General features: G+C 37.8%; 1 protein-coding gene across 1 annotated transcript; it reads right to left on the reverse strand.

Moving 5' to 3' along the window:
* Window positions 1-335: 335 nt before the first annotated feature.
* On the reverse strand, window positions 336-1,838 carry LOC125224089 (alpha carbonic anhydrase 7-like). Its single transcript, XM_048127438.2, has 7 exons — window positions 1,671-1,838; window positions 1,377-1,588; window positions 1,195-1,301; window positions 980-1,094; window positions 731-898; window positions 588-641; window positions 336-516 (listed from the first exon to the last, which is right to left on the reverse strand). Exons 1-7 carry the CDS (start codon window positions 1,753-1,755, stop codon window positions 436-438), a joined length of 822 nt encoding a protein of 273 aa, XP_047983395.1. The 5' UTR covers window positions 1,756-1,838; the 3' UTR covers window positions 336-435.
* Between the last annotated feature and the right edge of the window lie 18,101 nt (window positions 1,839-19,939).

Below are 19,939 nucleotides of genomic sequence, written 5' to 3' on the forward strand. Positions count from 1 at the left end.
GTGTGGGAACAAAATGGTGAGAAAATAGATCAAGCTTTGGCTTGTTTAATTACGTAGAATTATTGGAAAAGACCTATTTGTGTTGCTCTGTTTTTGGTTTGGATCCACGGTGCGATAACATCTGAGGTAAACTACCACACATCATGCACGAGTGTTGTTCCTTTATTCCTTCACTACTTGGGAACATTGTTCAAAATTCAAATCCATCTTCAGCTTAGGCTGCTTTGCCTTAGCCTTTGTACAAATTAATCCACTCATCACCGTGTAATCTTTAACGTGATTATGAATTCTATACTTTCTTCATCAAGATATTCATTAATTCTATTAGCGGGGGATTAAGTAAAAGATGAATTTGAACTATATTAAAGAAACTCATCAAAATCATTACCACTATTATGTTTACATGTGTCAAACTCATACAGTGAAAAAATTGAATCAGTTGGAATCCCCTGGGCCATAAAGGTACAAATCCCGGTTGTTGTGAGGCTGCAACGGCCTAGCATTTTCCTCCGCGTACTGTCGAATTAAACAACAAAACCATAAATATATACTCTATAAAATCAAATTGGGAATAATTCAAATCTTACATCATGAACAGCTTCTCTCATCAACCTAACTTGATCTCTGGAAACAGTCTTCACCTAAAAGTCGTTAAAATGATCGATCAGATATTCAACTTCCATATAAATTATGAAAAATAATGTGGTTTAATAGAAGTTATATGGAGTACCTTTTTATTAAGGGTCCAAATAACTCCTTCTGTACATGGAGGGACTGTGAGTGACCCCAAATATCTGTAAAATCTTTTGCTACCAAACTGTATCTCGTTGGGGTCCACCATTCCCAAAGCACTCTCTTCATCCTTGTTATCAACGATCGAAGATATATTTGCCATTAACTGTGAATATTAATACAATTAATTAGGCACTGAAATTAAATAATTTCTTACTAACAATTTACTATAGTATCTTGTTAGTACCTTGGAAAGAAATTGATCAGGCGTTCCGATCTTGTACAAGATTCCAACGACAGCTATCCTATTTTTCAGATTAGGATTTGTGCTTAGGTGCACCAAATGCAGCTCCATGTCGTACCTGTTGGTAACAACCATCAATACTAGACAAGACACATACTAATGTGGAATTCTGGTGTGCATCAACGAACCCTCACACAAACATATTCACAAGAAAGTACCTCCGGCCGTTGATAGTGTGCTCTGAGGGAGAGTGCCAATGGGCATACTCGAGAGGGTAATCGGTGCCGTTGATGAATAGTGATCCAGCACCACCACTCCACTCAATCTGCATCAACATAAATATGCTTATCTCTTGATCTTTAACACATCAATATATAGTATAGTAATTGAATAAACTTACTTGTATATCATGCCCTCTATTCTTGACAGTTGCATTACCAACTTTGTAAATCCTATTTTCCGGCTTTGAAATTATTTTTACTCTTTCATTTGACATATCTATTGGAGATTGCAAAGTGCCATTGTTGCATGCACCCCATTCTTTTTTCATCGTTCCCCAATTTTTTGGACCCTTTTCACTTTTTGCCCCATAATCAAACTCCCTTTCATTCTCTGTAACCAGAAAAAAAAGGTCACAATCAAAATAAAAACAATGGTTGAGAATTCTAAGAGGAAGGTGATTTTGCATACATACCTACTTCTTGAGCATTGCAAAACAGAACAATACAAGAAATAACAAGGAGGGCCAGAATGTAGAGAGATGTAATTCTACTCTCCATTTCTTCTCTCTTTTCTTGATCTTTGTTATAGAAAAACTATTTCTAGATGGGATTATATATGAGAATTCCTGTTAATTAAGAAGTTGAATAATGAGTAGGCGATGTTATGTTAGTATTTATAACACGGAAAATAATTGAATTTGGTTGCGCGTCGTGCTGGACTAGAAATTTCCTCAAAGTTGTCGTGTGTCGTAGTGTGAAACTCGATTTAGCTATATAACTATTAATAAACCGGCAGTGACAGCAAATTACCAATATCTTTTTTAGGTAAAGAATAATAGATTATGATACCTCATACGCGTCGTCCTTCACCAAAAAAAAAAGAAAAAGAAGTAACGTATAATCAAGAAAGCTGAGGGTTGCGTTTTTTGTTCTTACCTAACTATGCAATTTTGAGAGAAATGTGAATAATGAATATATTATCCAACATGGGTGGGCCGAGCGAGATACGGGGGCAACTGGAGCGACGAAGGGGGCGAGTCGGGCGACTGATCTGGGGCGTGACTCGTTTTTTTCTAGGCTGAATTCTCTGCTTTTTCTTATTTTAGTATGCAGTCCACCTTTTTTGATCAATCATTTTTACTTTAAATCATTTCAAAAAATATAATATATATACTTTTCATCTTCCCTATATTCCCTGTACCCAAAATAACTCAATTAATAGAATTCATTAAATAATTATCAGCAACTAAATACCGTCAATAATTCTTTTCTACCCTGTGTAAGATTAATTTTAAAAAAAAAAAAAATCATATTAAGTGACATAAGTATTTATATTAGGTTTTAAAATACTATAAATAATAGTACTAGTACTAAATAACAGAAAAAACTATACTTTCGTATCAAAAAGCATGCTCTAGATAACATATTTAGAGCACTCCCAATGGAGTTCCCTAAAAACTCCCTTATTTCTCCCTAACTCCTGCCACATCAGCGCCACATCAGCACCAAAATTTATCCCCAGTTTTTAGCCAAGTGCTACATTGGTTTCTCCCTTATTTCTCCCTTATTTCTCCCTAACTCAACATTTCATTTTTACATCATTATTTTTTATATTATTTAATTTTCCCTACAAATGTATTTAATAAATAGACTAATAATGAACAATTCATCGTTGTATTAATCATTGGAAAATATAATACAACGAGAAAAAAAAAACTACAAATAAAAAACGCAAATAAACAAAGATTTAAAAAAAAAAAATCTAAGACGGAGGGGCCGGAGGGGCGTCGGGATCGAGCCCCAGCGTACTCTGCAGGTGTTGGATGCATTTCCAGAGGGCCGCCTTTTCTTCAGGGGTCCCGCCGCCGGTGAAGTACAGCGTGTACATCTGGGTCAGATTGGCGACATTGCTCGAATAAGTGGCTTTTTCTAAGTCGATGACGGATTCCGACGCGACTTCCGACGTTGCGCCCTTCCCCTTCCGCCTCCCCTTCGCCTTCTTCACTCCCTCCGGGCGCTCGTGCGGACCATCCCCACTCAAGTCGATGTGGGCCGCGCTCCCCTCGCTCTCCGAAACGCTAAGTCGCGAGCGCACCGATTTCCCGTGCAGCGCGTCGTGCATTCCCGTCCGGAATTTGGGGAGATCCTTCAGCTTATCGTAGATGTTCCAATACTTGAAGCCCTTCGTCGACAAGTACTGGCTACTATACATCCGGATGGCCTCATCTCGGACCATGTGCTCGTTCTGGCCACTCGTCATGTGAGTCATCAAGTTAGAATAAATACCGTTGAAGTGCCCGCAGTCCCTCATGAGGCGCTCCCAATGCCGACGGATCGCCTCGCTGCCATGGTCCTTCATTGAGGCAGTCTTGTGGCTCCTGTACTTCGCGGCAATCCGCTCCCAGAATATGATCTCAGTCTGGTAGTTGCTGCGCTCCGCGTCCTGTGACGTGTCCGCCCAGCAGTCGGCTATCAGCTCGGACTCTTGCAGAGTGTAAGTAGTCCTTACCCGCTTCGGCCTCTCATCGGAACCCGTATCAGTCGCAGCCGACGACGCCGGCGCCTTCCCCCTCCCGCTCCTAGAAGGCGGCTCGGTGGGCGTTTCTTCCACCTCGAAGTCCTCCGCGCTCAGTGTCGCGGCCTGAGATTCTTGGTCGCCTGGGGTTGATCCGGGGGTGTCGAACTGGGGCCGATACACATCGTCGGCTGGAAAGGGCATTCTGCCGGCAGAGTTGAAGTACGGAGAAAGTCTCCGCGCCGGAGGAGTCTGCAAAGGAGACGGACCCCCGTATGGAAGTTGGCCGGGAGGAGAACCCATCGCCAACAACGACTGCATCCACTGCTCGTTTGCTTCATCCGTGTTGGGAATTTGTGAACTCGACTCTTTCCCCTTACCCTTATCCTTACCCGATCGGGAACTTTTCTTCCAAAAGCTCATAATTTTGATGAAAATTGAAGATTGGGAGAAGAGATTGAAAATGGAGAGAATGAAGATTGTGGGTGATGAATGGAGGAAGTGGAGGAAATATTTATAGGGGTGGAATGTAAAATAGCCGTTGGGTTCAAAAAAAAAAAAAAAAAATTTTAATTATCGCCGATTATCGCCGAGCGTCGCCACAGTGGCCGGCGATCGCTCGGCGATAATCCGGCGTTAGAACGCCACTCGGCGAAGCAACGGCAACATTATCGCCGAATTATCGCCGACTTCGCCACAATGGCCGGCGATAATTCGGCGATAACCGGCGATTTATCGCCGAGAATTCGCCACCTCCATTGGGAATGCTCTTAGTCAGTTAATGCTGGGGTACACGCCCTGTCGCCTCATCGACCCACACCTCGGATTTTAACCTCATCGACCCGGGGCCCTGCGCCACTAACAATATTAATATTATTATCTTTGTTCTTCCATTCGTCTTTTTCTGTGATTATATTTATATAAGCTCGGTTGTTATAATATACTCCCTCCGTCTCACTTTAGGAGTCCCGGTTTCGGCACGGGTATTAAGAAATGTAAAGAAAAGTTGGTGAAAAAAGATAGTAGAATGTGGGTCCTACTTTTTTATATTAGTTTTATAATCAAATGTGAGTGGAAAAATGTTAGTGGAATGTGGGGCCTAATACCATTTATGGAATATTTCAACCGGGACTCCTAAAGTGGGACACCCAAAAATGGTAAACTGGGACTCTTAAAGTGGGACGGAGGGAGTAGTACTGTAGTGAATGAAATGGCATGCAACATTTGTCATAAGATGAGGTCATGGAGGGTCACACGCAGTGGTTAGATAATGTATGGACCAATAATTATTGACAGACCAATTTAATAGATAGGGAGACCAATTTTGACTGTGGATCCGAATATACGATACAGGCAATTCCAAATGGTAAAAGCCAAAGAACCATGAATTGAGTTCGTCATTCATGAAGTTTATTGTTATTAAATTTAATAAAATCGGGTTCAGAAATCATCTAAGTTCTAAGAGCTGACACATGTATGGCATTTTCAAATGAGATAATAAAACTATTTTTGGGCCCAAGAATTTGCAGGCCATTGACCCAACTTTAGGCCCCGAGAATCCGTTCTTAACAATGCCTAGGCCTAGCTGGATTCAATTTCGTCTTGGGCCAAGTCGACAGACCTTTGATGTTCAATTACTAGTCAAGTAGAGTGTGTGATGCAATATCTATAATAATAAAATATTGTAAGTTTGTGGGACACTTTTTATAAGGCTTGTTGGGGGTAATACTTACACCTTGCTTGCAAATTGACTAATTCTCCGTTGTGATATGATTTTGCACCAACAAATTGTCGATTCACATCTGAACTTATTTTAATATTCTATTTGTTCCATTACAAATAAACGTTTTCCTTTTTGAATTGTCCTAATAAAAATAAAACGTTTCATAAAATAGAAACAACTCTATTTCTACTTTTTCTTTTTACTTACTTTACCTTCTCTTCATTAAATCACACTGCATAAAATCATATGCTGAAAATCAAATGTTGCATTTTTATTAGGACGGAGAGAGTATAATATTGTCAGTTTTTAATTAAACCACTGCGATTTTGTTTTTAAGACACTTTTTAAAAGACTTTATAATAGTAGAGTTGGAATACACCTTATATATATCTTGTAACTTTATATTAACGCACCGTAGTTATTCTAATGTGGAATGTGGTGTTTACCCCAAACACTATTCAATCAAATCTAACACTTTATCCTATCAAACTTGGCCAAGATATTTATTCCATTTATTAACATTAGTAACACATCAAAACACCATTTTCATATTTTCTTAACCTCTCTCCACCTTCCTACTTTAATCATGATCACACTCATTTTAACTCGATCGCGACTAATTTCTCTTTCACTCACAAGTCACAGACCACAATGTTGTTTATTTTCATCATTTTCTTATGGTGAATGCTTATGTTGCAGAGATACTGAAAAAAAATCCCTTGATTTGGGTTTGTTAGTTTGATCAAGTGCTTTAGAGCATCCACTATAGGCGCGGCGCGCCGGCCGCCCCCATCGCGGCGGGACGCGTCCGCCCCGGAGGCGGACGATTTTGTTGGGGCGAACGGGCATTCGCCCCGAAGGCGGCGTGGACGAGCCGGAGGAGAGAGAAGTGCGGCGGCCGCGCGCCTATCTATTGCGCGGCGAAACCGCCGCGGCGGTCGCCGCTTTTTATTTTAATTTCTTTTTATTTCGAATTTGTAATTAATTTTTTGGCTTATTTAAATACCCCACCAATTTGTTTTTCACTGCACACCCATTTTCACTCCACCTCCAATTTCACTCTTTAGAATTTTATACCAAATGCACGGGAGAGACGAAGATTCACCCGACACGGAAGAATTGGGATACGGATACTATCCTTCTTCCCAGCCATCTCAGCTGTGGGTATCGAGTCCCAGTCCCCCTCCATTCCAGTCGTGGTCACCGACATCCCCGCCGTGGCAACAAACCCAATATCGGGGTCAGTCATCTCATCAGAGGAATTTGGGTCGTTCGGCATTCGGAGATTATCGACCCACTATGGACTCGCCCAACCATCCGCGTCCGGATACCCCCTCTCACTCTTTCCAGCGCACCCAGACTCCTTTGTCTAATTTCGATAGGTTCACACTGGAGCAGATGATGGGGCTGATGAGTCCGGGCCTACCGGAGACCCCGCCAACGAGATGTTCCGGCGACGGCGGTGGTGGGAGAGGCAGCAGTGGTGGGAGGGGCGGCGGCGGCGGCGGTGGGGGGAGGGCTGGCGGCGACGGCGACGGGGATGGCAGCGGCAGCGGCGGTAGCGAGTCGGGGTGGGCACTACACCAAAGACGAGTCGATTGCTAGGGCGAGGGCATGGGATGCCGTCACATCAGACCCCTGTGTTGGCACCGATCAGACCGAGATGGGCTTTTGGAAGCGCGTTTTGTTGACCTACAATGAGTTCAAGCCGAGAGGCGCCAAACCGCGTGACGCGGAATAGTTCCGGAAAAAGTTTGGGAGGATTCTGACACCCACCAGGAAGTTCGCGGGCATCTACGGCAACAACCTCCTCAACGCTGAGAGTGGCTGCAACGAAGCCGACGTGAAGGCTCTGTCTGTGTCCCAATACAACGCGCTATGGAAGCCTAAGTTCACCCACTGGGAGGAGTTTCTCGTTCTCGAGAACTGCCGAAATTCAAGTCCATTTGTGCAGAGGAGACTGAAGGTCACGGGGCGAAGTGCAATAGACGCAACAGAGCTGGGAACTACAGCAGCAGCAGCGGCGGCGGACAATCAATCGACCTCAACGACGCCCAAACGAGAGAGCCCTCTGATACACACACTAGGCGTTCACGCCCTCCGGGGCAGAAGGCCAGTATCCGCAGCGCCCGAATGTCTGCAGGTTCCTCCCGCTACTCGGCGCCCGCGTCTGGATCGCGCAGCGCGCATGCGCCTTCTGGAGCTCAGTCCGTGGACCATGGGGCCCATGTGGTCTTGAACAAGAACCTGAATGTGCAGTTGATGAAACAACTGCAAGAGAACTGCCGTTTCTACGAGTCGGCCACCGACCCGATCACCAAAGCGATATACCATGAGCTCATGTGTAGGATCAGAGAGGATCTGGGGCTGACTGGTCCAGCGGCGCCGGGTGCGCCGGGGGCAGGGGCGACGCTGGGGGCGGCTGGGGCAGGGGCGGTGGCGCCTGGGGGTGTGGGCGACGAAGAAGAGGCAGAGGATTCCGACTCCACCACCGAGTAGATGGTGGCGGTGTTTTTATTTGTTTTTATATGTTTTTTTTATAAAATGTTCGTTGTATAATTTTCCGGTATCCATTAATACAACGAATATTTGGTCCCATCGCACTTTTTAATTTTATTATTATCTCGTTTTCTAATTATTTTTAGTCCGATAATTTTAAGTCTAATTGAATTAAAATATACAAAGAATAAAAATAAAGTGAAATGTGGCTAACAAAAGTATTCACTATTACTACGAAAACTTTTTTTTATGGCCATGGACAAATAAAAAGTGGCTCTGGATAAAAAAAAAAATATCAAAAAAAAGTGTCCAAATCTATAGTGGATGGTCTTATAAAGGGCAGGTTGGGTAATCTGAGCACAAATAATTTGTTTGGCTTACATCATCAATGTATATATATTATAGATACCAGCATTTAATATTTTTGTACTCGATATTTCCTCTCAGTAGATTTGCCGGAAGATTCCATTTAAAGTTTAAAGTCAGGAAAAAAGTTTGTGGTCCATTAGTGAAACCCACCTCTTTAAATCCCATTTCTCGTATTCCTGTGCCAAAACATGAATTCAATTAAATTGCACTACCTAAATTAGTAATTTATGTTTCCACTTACCTTGTATGCTATGGCCTGTGAATGCACACTAACGCATCTCCGCCGGCTCATCGTAATGAACTTTGTTTTAGACTATACTATTAAGCAATTTTTACTTTTTATATAGAGCATAATATATGTATATCCACGTTATAGTATATGAGGTTATCATATTAGCATCTCATGTGTTCAAAACATGTAAGTAAGTTAAAACTCGTAAGTTAGGTTTTTTTCACCAACTGCTTTCAGATTTACACAACTTTTGCAGAATACCCTTCTCTCTTTTATTTCACCAGCCAAATTGCCTTTATTTATTTACAATTTTTGCAAAATGACTCTCTTTTTTCCCACAACTTTCATTTTTTGTTTCACGCTGCAAAATTTTAGAAGTTTGTTTATTGTTACAATGTTTAGTCCTCAATGAAAAGTGTAATAAATAGTACAGTTATGGCGGAGACATTGCTACTTTTTCAACTTTGTTTGGTCTTTCGACGTTTGCTTTTAACAATAACTACCTTATATATCTTTAATTTCTATCACTCATTGTTTAGTTATTTCTCTTTCACAATCTCTACTGTTCACATTGCAAGTGTGTTTGGCGACAGTCAATACCAAAAAGCCATAACTATTAGTAGTGGTTTGAACCCAATATTAAAATCCTAACTATTAAAATGCTAAACTATGAAATTTAAATTTTGCATCTAAGTATATGCACTATGTACTCGACACGAAAAATGATGGTAATATATAAATATATGTAGTTGGCCTTAAATAAGGCAAATTCCGGACTTGAAATACTTCTTCAATTGAGCTGAATGGAAGATACGTCATTGACAATGTCATTTAAAGTGAGTTATTCTTCCTAACTAACCTTCCACAGCTCATCTTATATGGCAAGCACTAGAGTTACTACTTTGAACTTTTCAATGGAAGTAATTATTGATAAAAACCTAATAATAGGTTAAGTAGTGTATATATAAACTAAATCATTTCTCTAGCAACTCGAATTGATAATTAATTGTACTAAACTAAAATAAATGCCAAAAATTACTAATTGGACCCAATGTATTGAAGTAGGCGTTACTATATAGGAGTGTCATATATGGACTATTACTATTGTTCGCGGATGAGAAGAATTGAAGAAAGATCGAAGGAACGCGTAAAATTTTGTATAGTTATAAAAGTAAAAGGTATAATCTCGAATCATCCTTTATAAATGTTTCCCTGAGAAACTATTTATGCAGATCTCGAGGATCCAACAGAAACTGACAAATTGGAAGTAAAGAAATAATGGTAGTTCACTTTCAGATGGACCTACACACGAAGCATAGTCAAAAATTCCAAAATGAGGCTCACACACCAATGTTTTTTAAATTTTAACATATTGAAAAAGGTAACAGGAGTGGAAAATATGGGAGCTTTGATCGAGGGAATTGAAAAACACAGCAGTTAAAGAGATGGATGGAATTGTAGATTCAAAGTTGGGGTGGTCCACTAGTTTTCAAGTTACTACAACAATACTCAATAGTCAAATGCTATCAAGAAAAAAAATTGTGTCCATACGCAAAAAGCGCCACTTTGAGGTAGTTGCTTTTATACACACATCGATTTACAAAAGGATTAGCATCAGCTCTCGCAAATCGCCCGTGAATTCGTAGCTGCTGGCTCGAGCTGCACCCACGGCTCTTTGCTGTAAAACGCCGTGACTCGCTAGTGCAACACGCGGTGCACGGTTGGACACATCGAGGCAATTTTAAATTTCCTTTATTAAAATTAAATATGATGATATAAATAATAAAATTTGAAATAAGCTCATATTACAAAAAATAATCAAATAATTCAGATTTAATTTTCTTTCACTTTATAGAAATCATAAATCATTTAGACGGGTGAAAGAGGAATATTTATAACTTCTCTCAGTTTTCTTGTTTCTCATCCAATTTTTTATGCGGTGCGAAAACGTGAGATAATTTAAAAGTATCTTCACGCAATGATATCAACAAAGTACTACTAATATTTATTTCCTCCCGTCTCACTAAATGTGAAACGCTTACTTCACATCATAATATTTTATATATTGTTATTTCATGAGTAGAAAAAACTAAATGTGAAACACTTATTTTACAACATAATATTTTATATAATGTTATTTCATGAATAAAAAAAAAGAATAAAGCAGAATTGATGGTGTTTCGTTTTAGAAAATATGTCTGTGAAACATCTCAAAAAGAAAAACGTATCATTTTAAGTGGGACGGAAGGAATATATTCAATTAATATAATCCCTCTATCCCCTAAAAATGGAGTAATGGTTTTGGGACGGTGCGACTATGATGAAGTTGATAAAAATATGAAACATAGGGAGTACATTATCAAAGATTTTGTACTCCCTCTGTCTACCGTCAGGAGTCCCGGTTCAGTTACTATGAAATATGAATGGTAGGTAGATCCTATATTCTACTAACTCATTTCACTTACATTTCTTAAAACTTGTGTCAAATTCAAATGAGACTTCTAATAGCGGACGAAAGGAGTATACACTTTTGACTTAGAGTTTGAAATGCAATCGCCAAACATTATTATTTTGCTCCTTTATCAAAAAAATATTAGTACTATTTATTTTTCAATATTTTAACTAAGTATAAGACTAATTAGAATTAATTTTTCATGTAGTTTATTACATTTAAAATATTTATGAAATTTCAAATTTAATAAAGTTTAATTATGTTTAATTTTTAAATGAATTTCGTATTTTAATCAAGTAATTACAGTTTATCTGAATTAACAATGTGACATAAAAGTTTAATGGTCAAGCTCAAGGATCGAGCTCTATTGTGGTTGGGAAAATTTTAAATAAATATAAATATAGTATCCATAATAGTAACGTGAAAATATTAAGGGTAAGCTCAATGTTCACCCTGTATTAAAAAATTTATATAGGATACATAAAAATTTATAGAACAATACCTTCAAGCATTTTGCTTTCGAAAAGACATTCAAGCATTTATGTAACGCCCCACTTTTTCAAACCCTAATTTTCGGGTTATAAAATTTTTGCATTAAATGCCTTAAATGCTATGATATGTGAATTATTTGATGAGTAATTAATTGCATAGTGTCTTTGTGACCTAATTGCGTATGAGAATTGAGATTGAGTTGAATAGTCAACTTGTTGAAATGTTGACGTGGCTATTGAATAGTCAAAGATGGGAAAATTATGACGTGGCCGTTGAAAGGTCAATGCGTTGAGAAAAAGAAGAGGAAGTAACGAAATGATTGATTGGGTGTGAATATTTGATGCGGAGAAATATAATTGTGGGTGAATTATTTTCCTAAGGGATGAGTGAGAATTTAATAGGAGCATTATTAAATCATGTGGAATTTTCGGCCATTATTGATTATTGGAGAAGGAATCCTATTTTTCTTGGATTTAATTATTTGTTTGGGATAATTATCCAAATTAAATCCAAAGCCCAAATACTCTATAAATCCTACATGGAATTTTCGAACCACCACTTTGATTTTTCCCATGAGATTTTCGAAAATCTCATATATTGGAGAAGAGGGAATTATTTATTTATTTGATCTCTTATTTATTCTACTCCATGAATAAATATAAATAAGTTAGAATATCCTACCATATCTTGTCATATCTAAGAAGATATTGCCATATCCTAATTAAATTAGGATTTGAATTTATTCCTTGTTGGAAGAGGAAAAATACACGCCACTTTTGATATATATATTGGGGAGATTTAATTTTTTTCTTGCTCCGTGATATATTATTCTACTCCGTGAAATATTTGAATTTAAATCATAGGCTAAGTTAATAGCCTAGAATTCGAAATTCTCTCCTAACCATCCTCCAAATTTTCGGCCTCTACAACCAACAAATCTCTCCATATCTTCCAAATCTTGATTTATTTAATTAGTGGATATTATTATTTGGCACTCTATAAATATAAGAGAGAGATCAAACCCTAGCACACAAAACCGGCGTCTCCCACTCTCCCAAGAATTTCGAAACTTCTCCCCCACTCTCTCCATATTTTCTTCAACTTTTCTACAAGATTTCTTCATCAATTGAGAAGAATTCAAGTGAAATTCAAGAGATTATTGAAGAATCAAGACTAATTCCTTGTTTCTACCGTTCGTTCTTTTGGAAAAGGTACTTTAATTATTGATCTCCTCTTCTTCTACCGATCAATCGGTGTTCTTGAGTCCACATGCATTTAGATTGAGTGAAGGAGAATTAAATTGATGAATTTTGGAATGCATGGATGCGTGTGTGTATGTGACAGTGTGTGTGTGTGTGTGCACACGCCTCGGCGTGCGTGCACATGTGTAGTGTTCGTGTACGTGTGTTGTGTGTGTGGAACACTCATGCGTGACACGATATAACGGTGAATTTGGAGTTGCTCATTGAATAAGAATGATATGCTAATCATACCTTGATTTTGATTGATGATTTTGAAAATAATCGATGGGAAAAAGGGAAATATGGGAGACATGCATGATTTGAAATCAATGATTGAAACTGATTTGTGATACGCCTAATTTAAAGGTGATACTTCGCGCTCTTAGCGTGATAAACGAGGAGAAGAGAATACTTTCGAGATAAGCCGACGAGGTGGGCTTTCTTTTAAAATAAGGACATTGTCCTAAACTGATATTGATGAGAATGAGATATGTGTTATCATGCCTTGATTTGTTTTGTCGTGCCTATCCCTCGTGGCTATGCCACTATTGATTTAATCGAATTCGGATCCTTGTAGAGCCGCAAACTCTACTTGGGTTAGTGTACACCAATGTTAGACCGAGTGCTGGTGTACGGGTCGGCCGGTCTAGTGACCTAGATTGCGGCCGCAGTCCTTGTCATGTAGAATGAGGATATGGTAAACGTCGATGAGAAAAATGGTTGCGCGACCGTGATATTTGAGAAAGAATATATTTTGGTGCCTCGGGTCTTTCTAAAGTTAAAACCCCGATGGACACTTGAAAATGGCATGATAACTATAATTGTGATAAAACTGTTTTCGGCATGAGTCCACTGAGTATGTTTATAGTACTCAGCCCTGCATGTGTTTTCCCTATGTGCAGGTTGAGCGGTGGCGAGCGGGCGGCGGTGTTGAGTAGGAAATAATAAGATGATCTGTTGGTACTTTAAGTCGTTGTGTCTCCATACATAGCCTCACTTCTCTCTTGATCGCTTCCGCTATTTTATGAAAAATTGTTATCTTTTGGTTGGGATGAATACTTATATTTCGTGGGAATATTTTGGATATGAAACAGTTGGAATTATTTTGGAATCTTTGCTATTTTGGAGCATTTATTGCGATAGCCTTTTATTGGATATCTTTGCTAAGGCATTATTCTTCTTCTACTTAATTATTTTGGTTAAATCCCTTTTTAAAATGGAACCCTAGCCTATGATCTTTGATGCATTTAAGTCCGCTTAGTTAACGATCGCCGCATTTATTATACCCTAGATGGGCGGGTCGTTACAATTTACGTTCAAAAAGACATCAGAATGGTCAACCTATTTAGGGCTAGCAAAATACAACGAAATAACATACTTATTATACTGAAAAAATAATGAAAATACCAAATTTTCGGTATACTGCACTTTCAATACGGTATGATACCTTACCGACAGATTTAGGTACGACAAAGGTATGAATTTTGTATATACCGCGGTATACCGCATTATACCTCAATTAAAGTATATACCGCAATTTTGCGGTATATATACAATAATTTTGCGGTATATAGTGTTAATTATATTTAACATATTTATTATTTATAATATTATAATATTTTATATTTTCAAATTCTTAAATCATTGCTAAATGACGTTGTGTGTTTATTAAATAAATACTCCAAAATGAATGATGGCCTATTTTTCCTTCCGAGATTTGAGTTTCAACAAATAAAATGGATCATTAATATTTATTGCTATTTGATTTAAATTTAGTTAATATTATCCGTTGGAAGTTATATGAATTTTGAATGTCATGAACTATGTTTGATTAGGATGGAATTTTATCATTTTGGACATTTTCTAGATAGATAAAATATTATTTTTAATATTTTATACAGTATCAAACATGCATGACTTGCAGTATACCACGGTACGGTATATCGAAATGTCGATGATATGATCACTGGTTGGATTGAGTGGGGACCAAGGATGAGGGAGAAGACATGCCAAGGACCCAATAAAGCTTAACGGCTGACCAAGGAAGCAGGGAAGAGAGGTAGTTCGGATTTGAGGACAAATCCTTTCCAAAAAGGAGAGGATGATACAATCATTGAAGTCGTGCATCAAAGTTTGTACCTGCAGCTAGCTTCAAATAGTATTCTGCATATAGAGATGACGTCCTAAAGCTCCGAAACTGGCACCAATATCTTCGTCTTCGAGGGAGCTTCGCGTGAGTATCTTACACGCCCCAATAAAATCCCAGAGGAGGGAGTTATGGTTGTTTTATAGAAGCCGCACAGTGCTGAATGCCCCACCCCGGGTGGGTGACTTTAAGCCACCAAGACCCATCCGAGCGAGTGGCTGCCTGAAGGCATAGTTGAGGCAGAACGTTCCAGCCGGACGGGTGGCTTTCGGTCACCATATTCCACCCGGGTGGGTGGCTCACGTAGAGGCTAGATTTTATGGGTCTTTTCTTGAATTTTGGGCCTAAACTATAAAAAGCACATTTTCCCAGTTTATTTCTTAGTTTTTGATGAAATTAGAGCTTGAGAGATTTGTTCCTCTTAAAGAGGATTTCCCATCCAATTCCTAGATTTAGGTTGCTTGGTTCATCAAGTAAAGGTATGCTTTGAAGGTTGTTGAATGCATGTTAGTTATGTTGTAAGTGTCTTAGCTTGCTTCATCAATGACTTGTATTCCAATTTCCACAATATCCAATGTTAATTGCTTTCTTGTTCTTCTTAGATTTCTTAGTTCTTGTTGGGTCTAGAATTTTCCTCTTGTTTTCATTGATAAATTGAAAATCAATCTCACAAAAATATCTAGATCAAGCATCACAAATGGGTACTTCCTTGGGAAATGGATCATGAATTATATGGATCCACATCAGTCGGTAAGGTAAAGATTTTCATATTTTGATATACTGACTTTTCCGTATACCAAAAAAATCGGCACGGTACGGTATCATGTTTTCTCATATCGTACTTTTCAGTATTTTTCGGTACGGTATGCGGTAATGCCCATTTCGGTATAGTACACCGTATCGATCCAACTCTAGCCAATAACAGCAGACCCAAGCTTCAAGTCCTGATAAACCGACACCCACAGTGGACCGACGGTGTTGACAGTGCGTTGGGCTTCTTCGAGAACGCCAACTAAGTACATTGACACCGACGCACAAAGGCTATCAACTTTGCCACAGTCCCTAACGACCTGAATCACCACCGCCAGTATCTCCAGAAAGCAGTTAAGCCTTTCTTGGTCTTTATGTGTGCTGACCCTACGCATGATTTCTTCAACATTAGCAACCCCATGTTAGCAATACAGTTTCACATAGTCTCCGGTCATGTTAACTGCGAGACAAAAGAAAGAAAATTATTGGTATAATACTCCCTCCATCCCATTAAATATGCAACATTTGGGAATCAGCATGGGTTTTTATGTAGTGTTGTTTTGTAAGTTAATGAAAAGAGAGTAAAGTAAGAGATGAAAAAGTAGAGATAAAGATGTTTCCATTTTAGAAACGTTTCATTTTTATTGGGACAATCCAAAAAGGAAAATGTTTCATTTCTAATGAGACAGAGGGAGTACAAAACACCAAAATGCCAAAACAAAAAATATATAAGCATTTTACCGGTGATAGCCATTGCCTCCGTGGTAATTTGCATTTTTGAGGTCGTCGATGTTGGAATCTGATAATGCAGGTGAGTATCGATCGATATACTCCTACGTCTCATAGAAATAGGTCATTTGAGACCGGCATGGGTTTTAATGTGTAATTGGTAAAGTAAGAGAGAAGGAGAAAAAGTAGTTGAAATTGTGTAGTGGAATGTGGTCATAGGGCTGGACAAAAATACTGAAATACCGCACTTATCGTACCGAAAATATTGATTTTTTGGTATACTGCAATTTTCGGTCATACCGTACCGAAAGATTTTGGTACGGTAGCGGTATCAATTTTCCTATACCGCGGTATACCGTGATATACCGAATATTTGGTATATAACGTATTATCGGTATACCACGCTATACCGAATCCTCGATGCATACAAAAATATCGGTACATGTTGAAATATTATATATATTACATTATATTTAATAATTTATATAATATAAAATAGAATTAAAAAGAAAAAATCTCTGAAAATGCTACTTTTAAATATTTTGTGTATAAAAGTGAATTTTTTTGGCACAACGATACTACGGTTTACCGTACCGTACTTCAGTATACCGTAAAAGTACGGTACCACAATAATAGTAAGGTAACTGTATAAAAATTTAACGATACCGAATTTTCGGTATACCTTATTATGCGGTATAACGTTCTCGGTACGGTATACCGTACCGTACTTCTTTATACCGCAATAACGGTAAGGTAACGATATCAAAAATTAACGATACCGAAACTTCGGTACGATATCGGTAAGGTATGCAGTATGGCATTCTCGGTACGGTATACCATACCGATCCTCCCCTACCTACTTACCATGGGCCGGATTAGCACTCAATCGTACTTTTCATGAGGGATTCTTTCAATAACATGGGAGTTGATACAGAACAAGACAAAGAAGACACGACGTCTGACTCGCCCACAAAGTCGAGCCGGTCAAAGCCCAAGAGCAAGGACTAGCCCAATAACATAATTAAAGGATTATGTTTAACATCATAGTATTATTTCCTTAGTTTGTTTTCTTTTATGGCATGTTTGGTAGGGGTGATAACTCATCTAGGGATGGAATTTTATGAAAAAAATGTCTTTTTTGTCATAAAATTCTATGCCTAGATGAGTTATCACCTCTACTAGTTTATTATCATAGTAGATCACATCCAGGTTTTCTTTGTTGGTCTTTTTTGAATTAAATAGAAGCGTCGAACCGCATAAGGCCTAATTATTTTGAATAGGATCATTGTATTCCCTTGAACAAGAAATACAGTAATCTTATTACTACTGCTGATTTTCTCATATCTTGCTATCAAAAACTCTAGGTCATATGCACGAATCTTCATATTTATTTCAAGGTTGTTTATCAATCGCCGCACGCTAGCTACGATCATGTGGCGCTTGATTTGTCTCATAGGAATTAAGTTTCAATGAACAACTTTTAAAAGTATGCCCAATTTTAATTAGGTGTAAATATTAGTATATGGTAGTTTTCCAGTTAAAAATAAGAATGTCTAATCGCGAAAAATAAAACTAAACAAGTTGATATTCGTAATATTATTCCTACAAAAACTTAGAATACCAATATCTTAATCATAAACCATGTAGTCCAATGACATGATTTACCCTCGTGTTAATTTGTAATCATTCCATTAACTATCTAACAATATTTAAATGTTAGTGGAGAAAGAGTGCAAATACGCTTAAATAGTTAAATGAATAAAACTCTGCGTAGAGTTTAAAAGTGCATTGTCTTATTTACTTCTGAATGGGAGACATGACTATGACTAAAATGCCCCCGAATGGAAGCTCGATTTAAGGCAGCTTTTTAAACCACGCCTGAGTTAATTACGGGATTAATCAATAAAGCAAAAAAGCAATAGATTAACATTAATAAAAATATTATAGCGGAAGAAAAAGTGTGTTGATATACATTACGTACAACAACAGCATGAAAAGCAGAAATTATGTCTTACTAATAATACTTTGCAATTTGCATAATCCTCATTTAATAATCAATAATACTACACCTTTAGCGATGTAGGCCAGAAATCATGGGCCCTTAACTTTGGATAATTTGTGGGCCAATGTACCCTTTTCTTATTACTTCTTGTGTCTCCAATGATAGAATTGCAAGGCCTGCGAGATAAAAGAGTACACGCCGTTTTCCTTGTTTTACATTAATACTAGTATTATGATTTGGTTTAGGTTTAACAATGATCTCTCACTCAAATTATTATTGCTATTATTATATGTACTTCAAAATATCTTACTACACATAGAAAAATATGTACGGAATTAAAGGACTTGGTTTATTTACTTCACTAATATTTATTTAAAAGAGCATTAACAATTCAAACCATTGTTTTTATCATTGCACTATTTGTAGCTGTCAGTCACTCACTTTATTCAGTCGTATACTGATACGATTGTGATCGGGTCTGTGCGTCCGGCAAGAGTTTCCGAAGGGGGAGGATCGTTCGCAGAGATTTTCTCCGTCGAGCAGCCGCCGTCCACTAGGGTTTTAGAATGATAAATTTGCAAGAATGAACAAGACGGTAAAAGTAAAAGATAATAAAAAGATAATTGAATTTCTTCCATCATTGACTCCAATGATAACAAAGACTCTAATTTATACTACTAATTAATAACCTAACTTAATAATAAGAAATAGGAAATATATGCTAAACAATAATATATTAAATAAAAGAAATATGAGAATATCTTCTACGTATACTCGTATCATATACATGATCATATATTCATATCGACTCGATCTCTAAAATTTCACCAAATAAGTGAAAGTGCACTAAATAAGTAACTTGACCAAAATATTATGTCAATATCCGAACTCATAACTTTTTTGGATATAAATTGATTCATCAATTTACCCAAGGCTCATTTTATGTCTCATTTAATTGTATATGTGCGCTTATTAATATTTATTTCAATGTTGCATCTAACTAAGATGGTGCATATAATTGGTTTTTATAATTGATTGTTATTTCTATTAGATAAAAGAGTTGATAAATTCAAAAGTAGAGTACTCCTTTCGTCCCACTCAAGATGACCATATTCTTGAGTAGCACGGAATTTTAGGAAGTGTTGTTAGGTGGAAAAGGTAGTTGAATATTTTAATGAGTACAGAGAAAGTTATTTCTAAAATTGGAAAGTGATCATCTTGATTGGGACAAACAAAAAAGGAAAGGTGGTTATCTTGAATGAGACGGAGTGAGTATATAATAATCCCTATGTCTGTCATTAAATATTACACTTTGATCCAATACGGGTTTTAAAAGAAGTAGTAATAGAAAGTGAGTTAAAAAGTTAGTGGAATATGAGGATTACATGTTAATGGAATGTGGGGTTCATTACCAAATGTAGTCTAAAGTTATTGCGACAAGTATTGACGAACGAACCAAAAATGAAACTAGTGATAAGTAACGGCGGACAAAGGGAGTACTCCCTCCGTTTCGCCATAGTTGAGTCATTTTACCATTTCGAGAAGTTTCTTCATAGTTGAGTTATTTTCATATTTGGTAACTTTTTTCTCTT

This window comes from Salvia hispanica, chromosome 1 (genome assembly GCF_029641045.1).
Source record: "Salvia hispanica isolate PSC_SH4W2 chromosome 1, Shi_PSC_v1, whole genome shotgun sequence".
In the NCBI taxonomy this organism is placed as follows: domain Eukaryota; kingdom Viridiplantae; phylum Streptophyta; class Magnoliopsida; order Lamiales; family Lamiaceae; genus Salvia; species Salvia hispanica.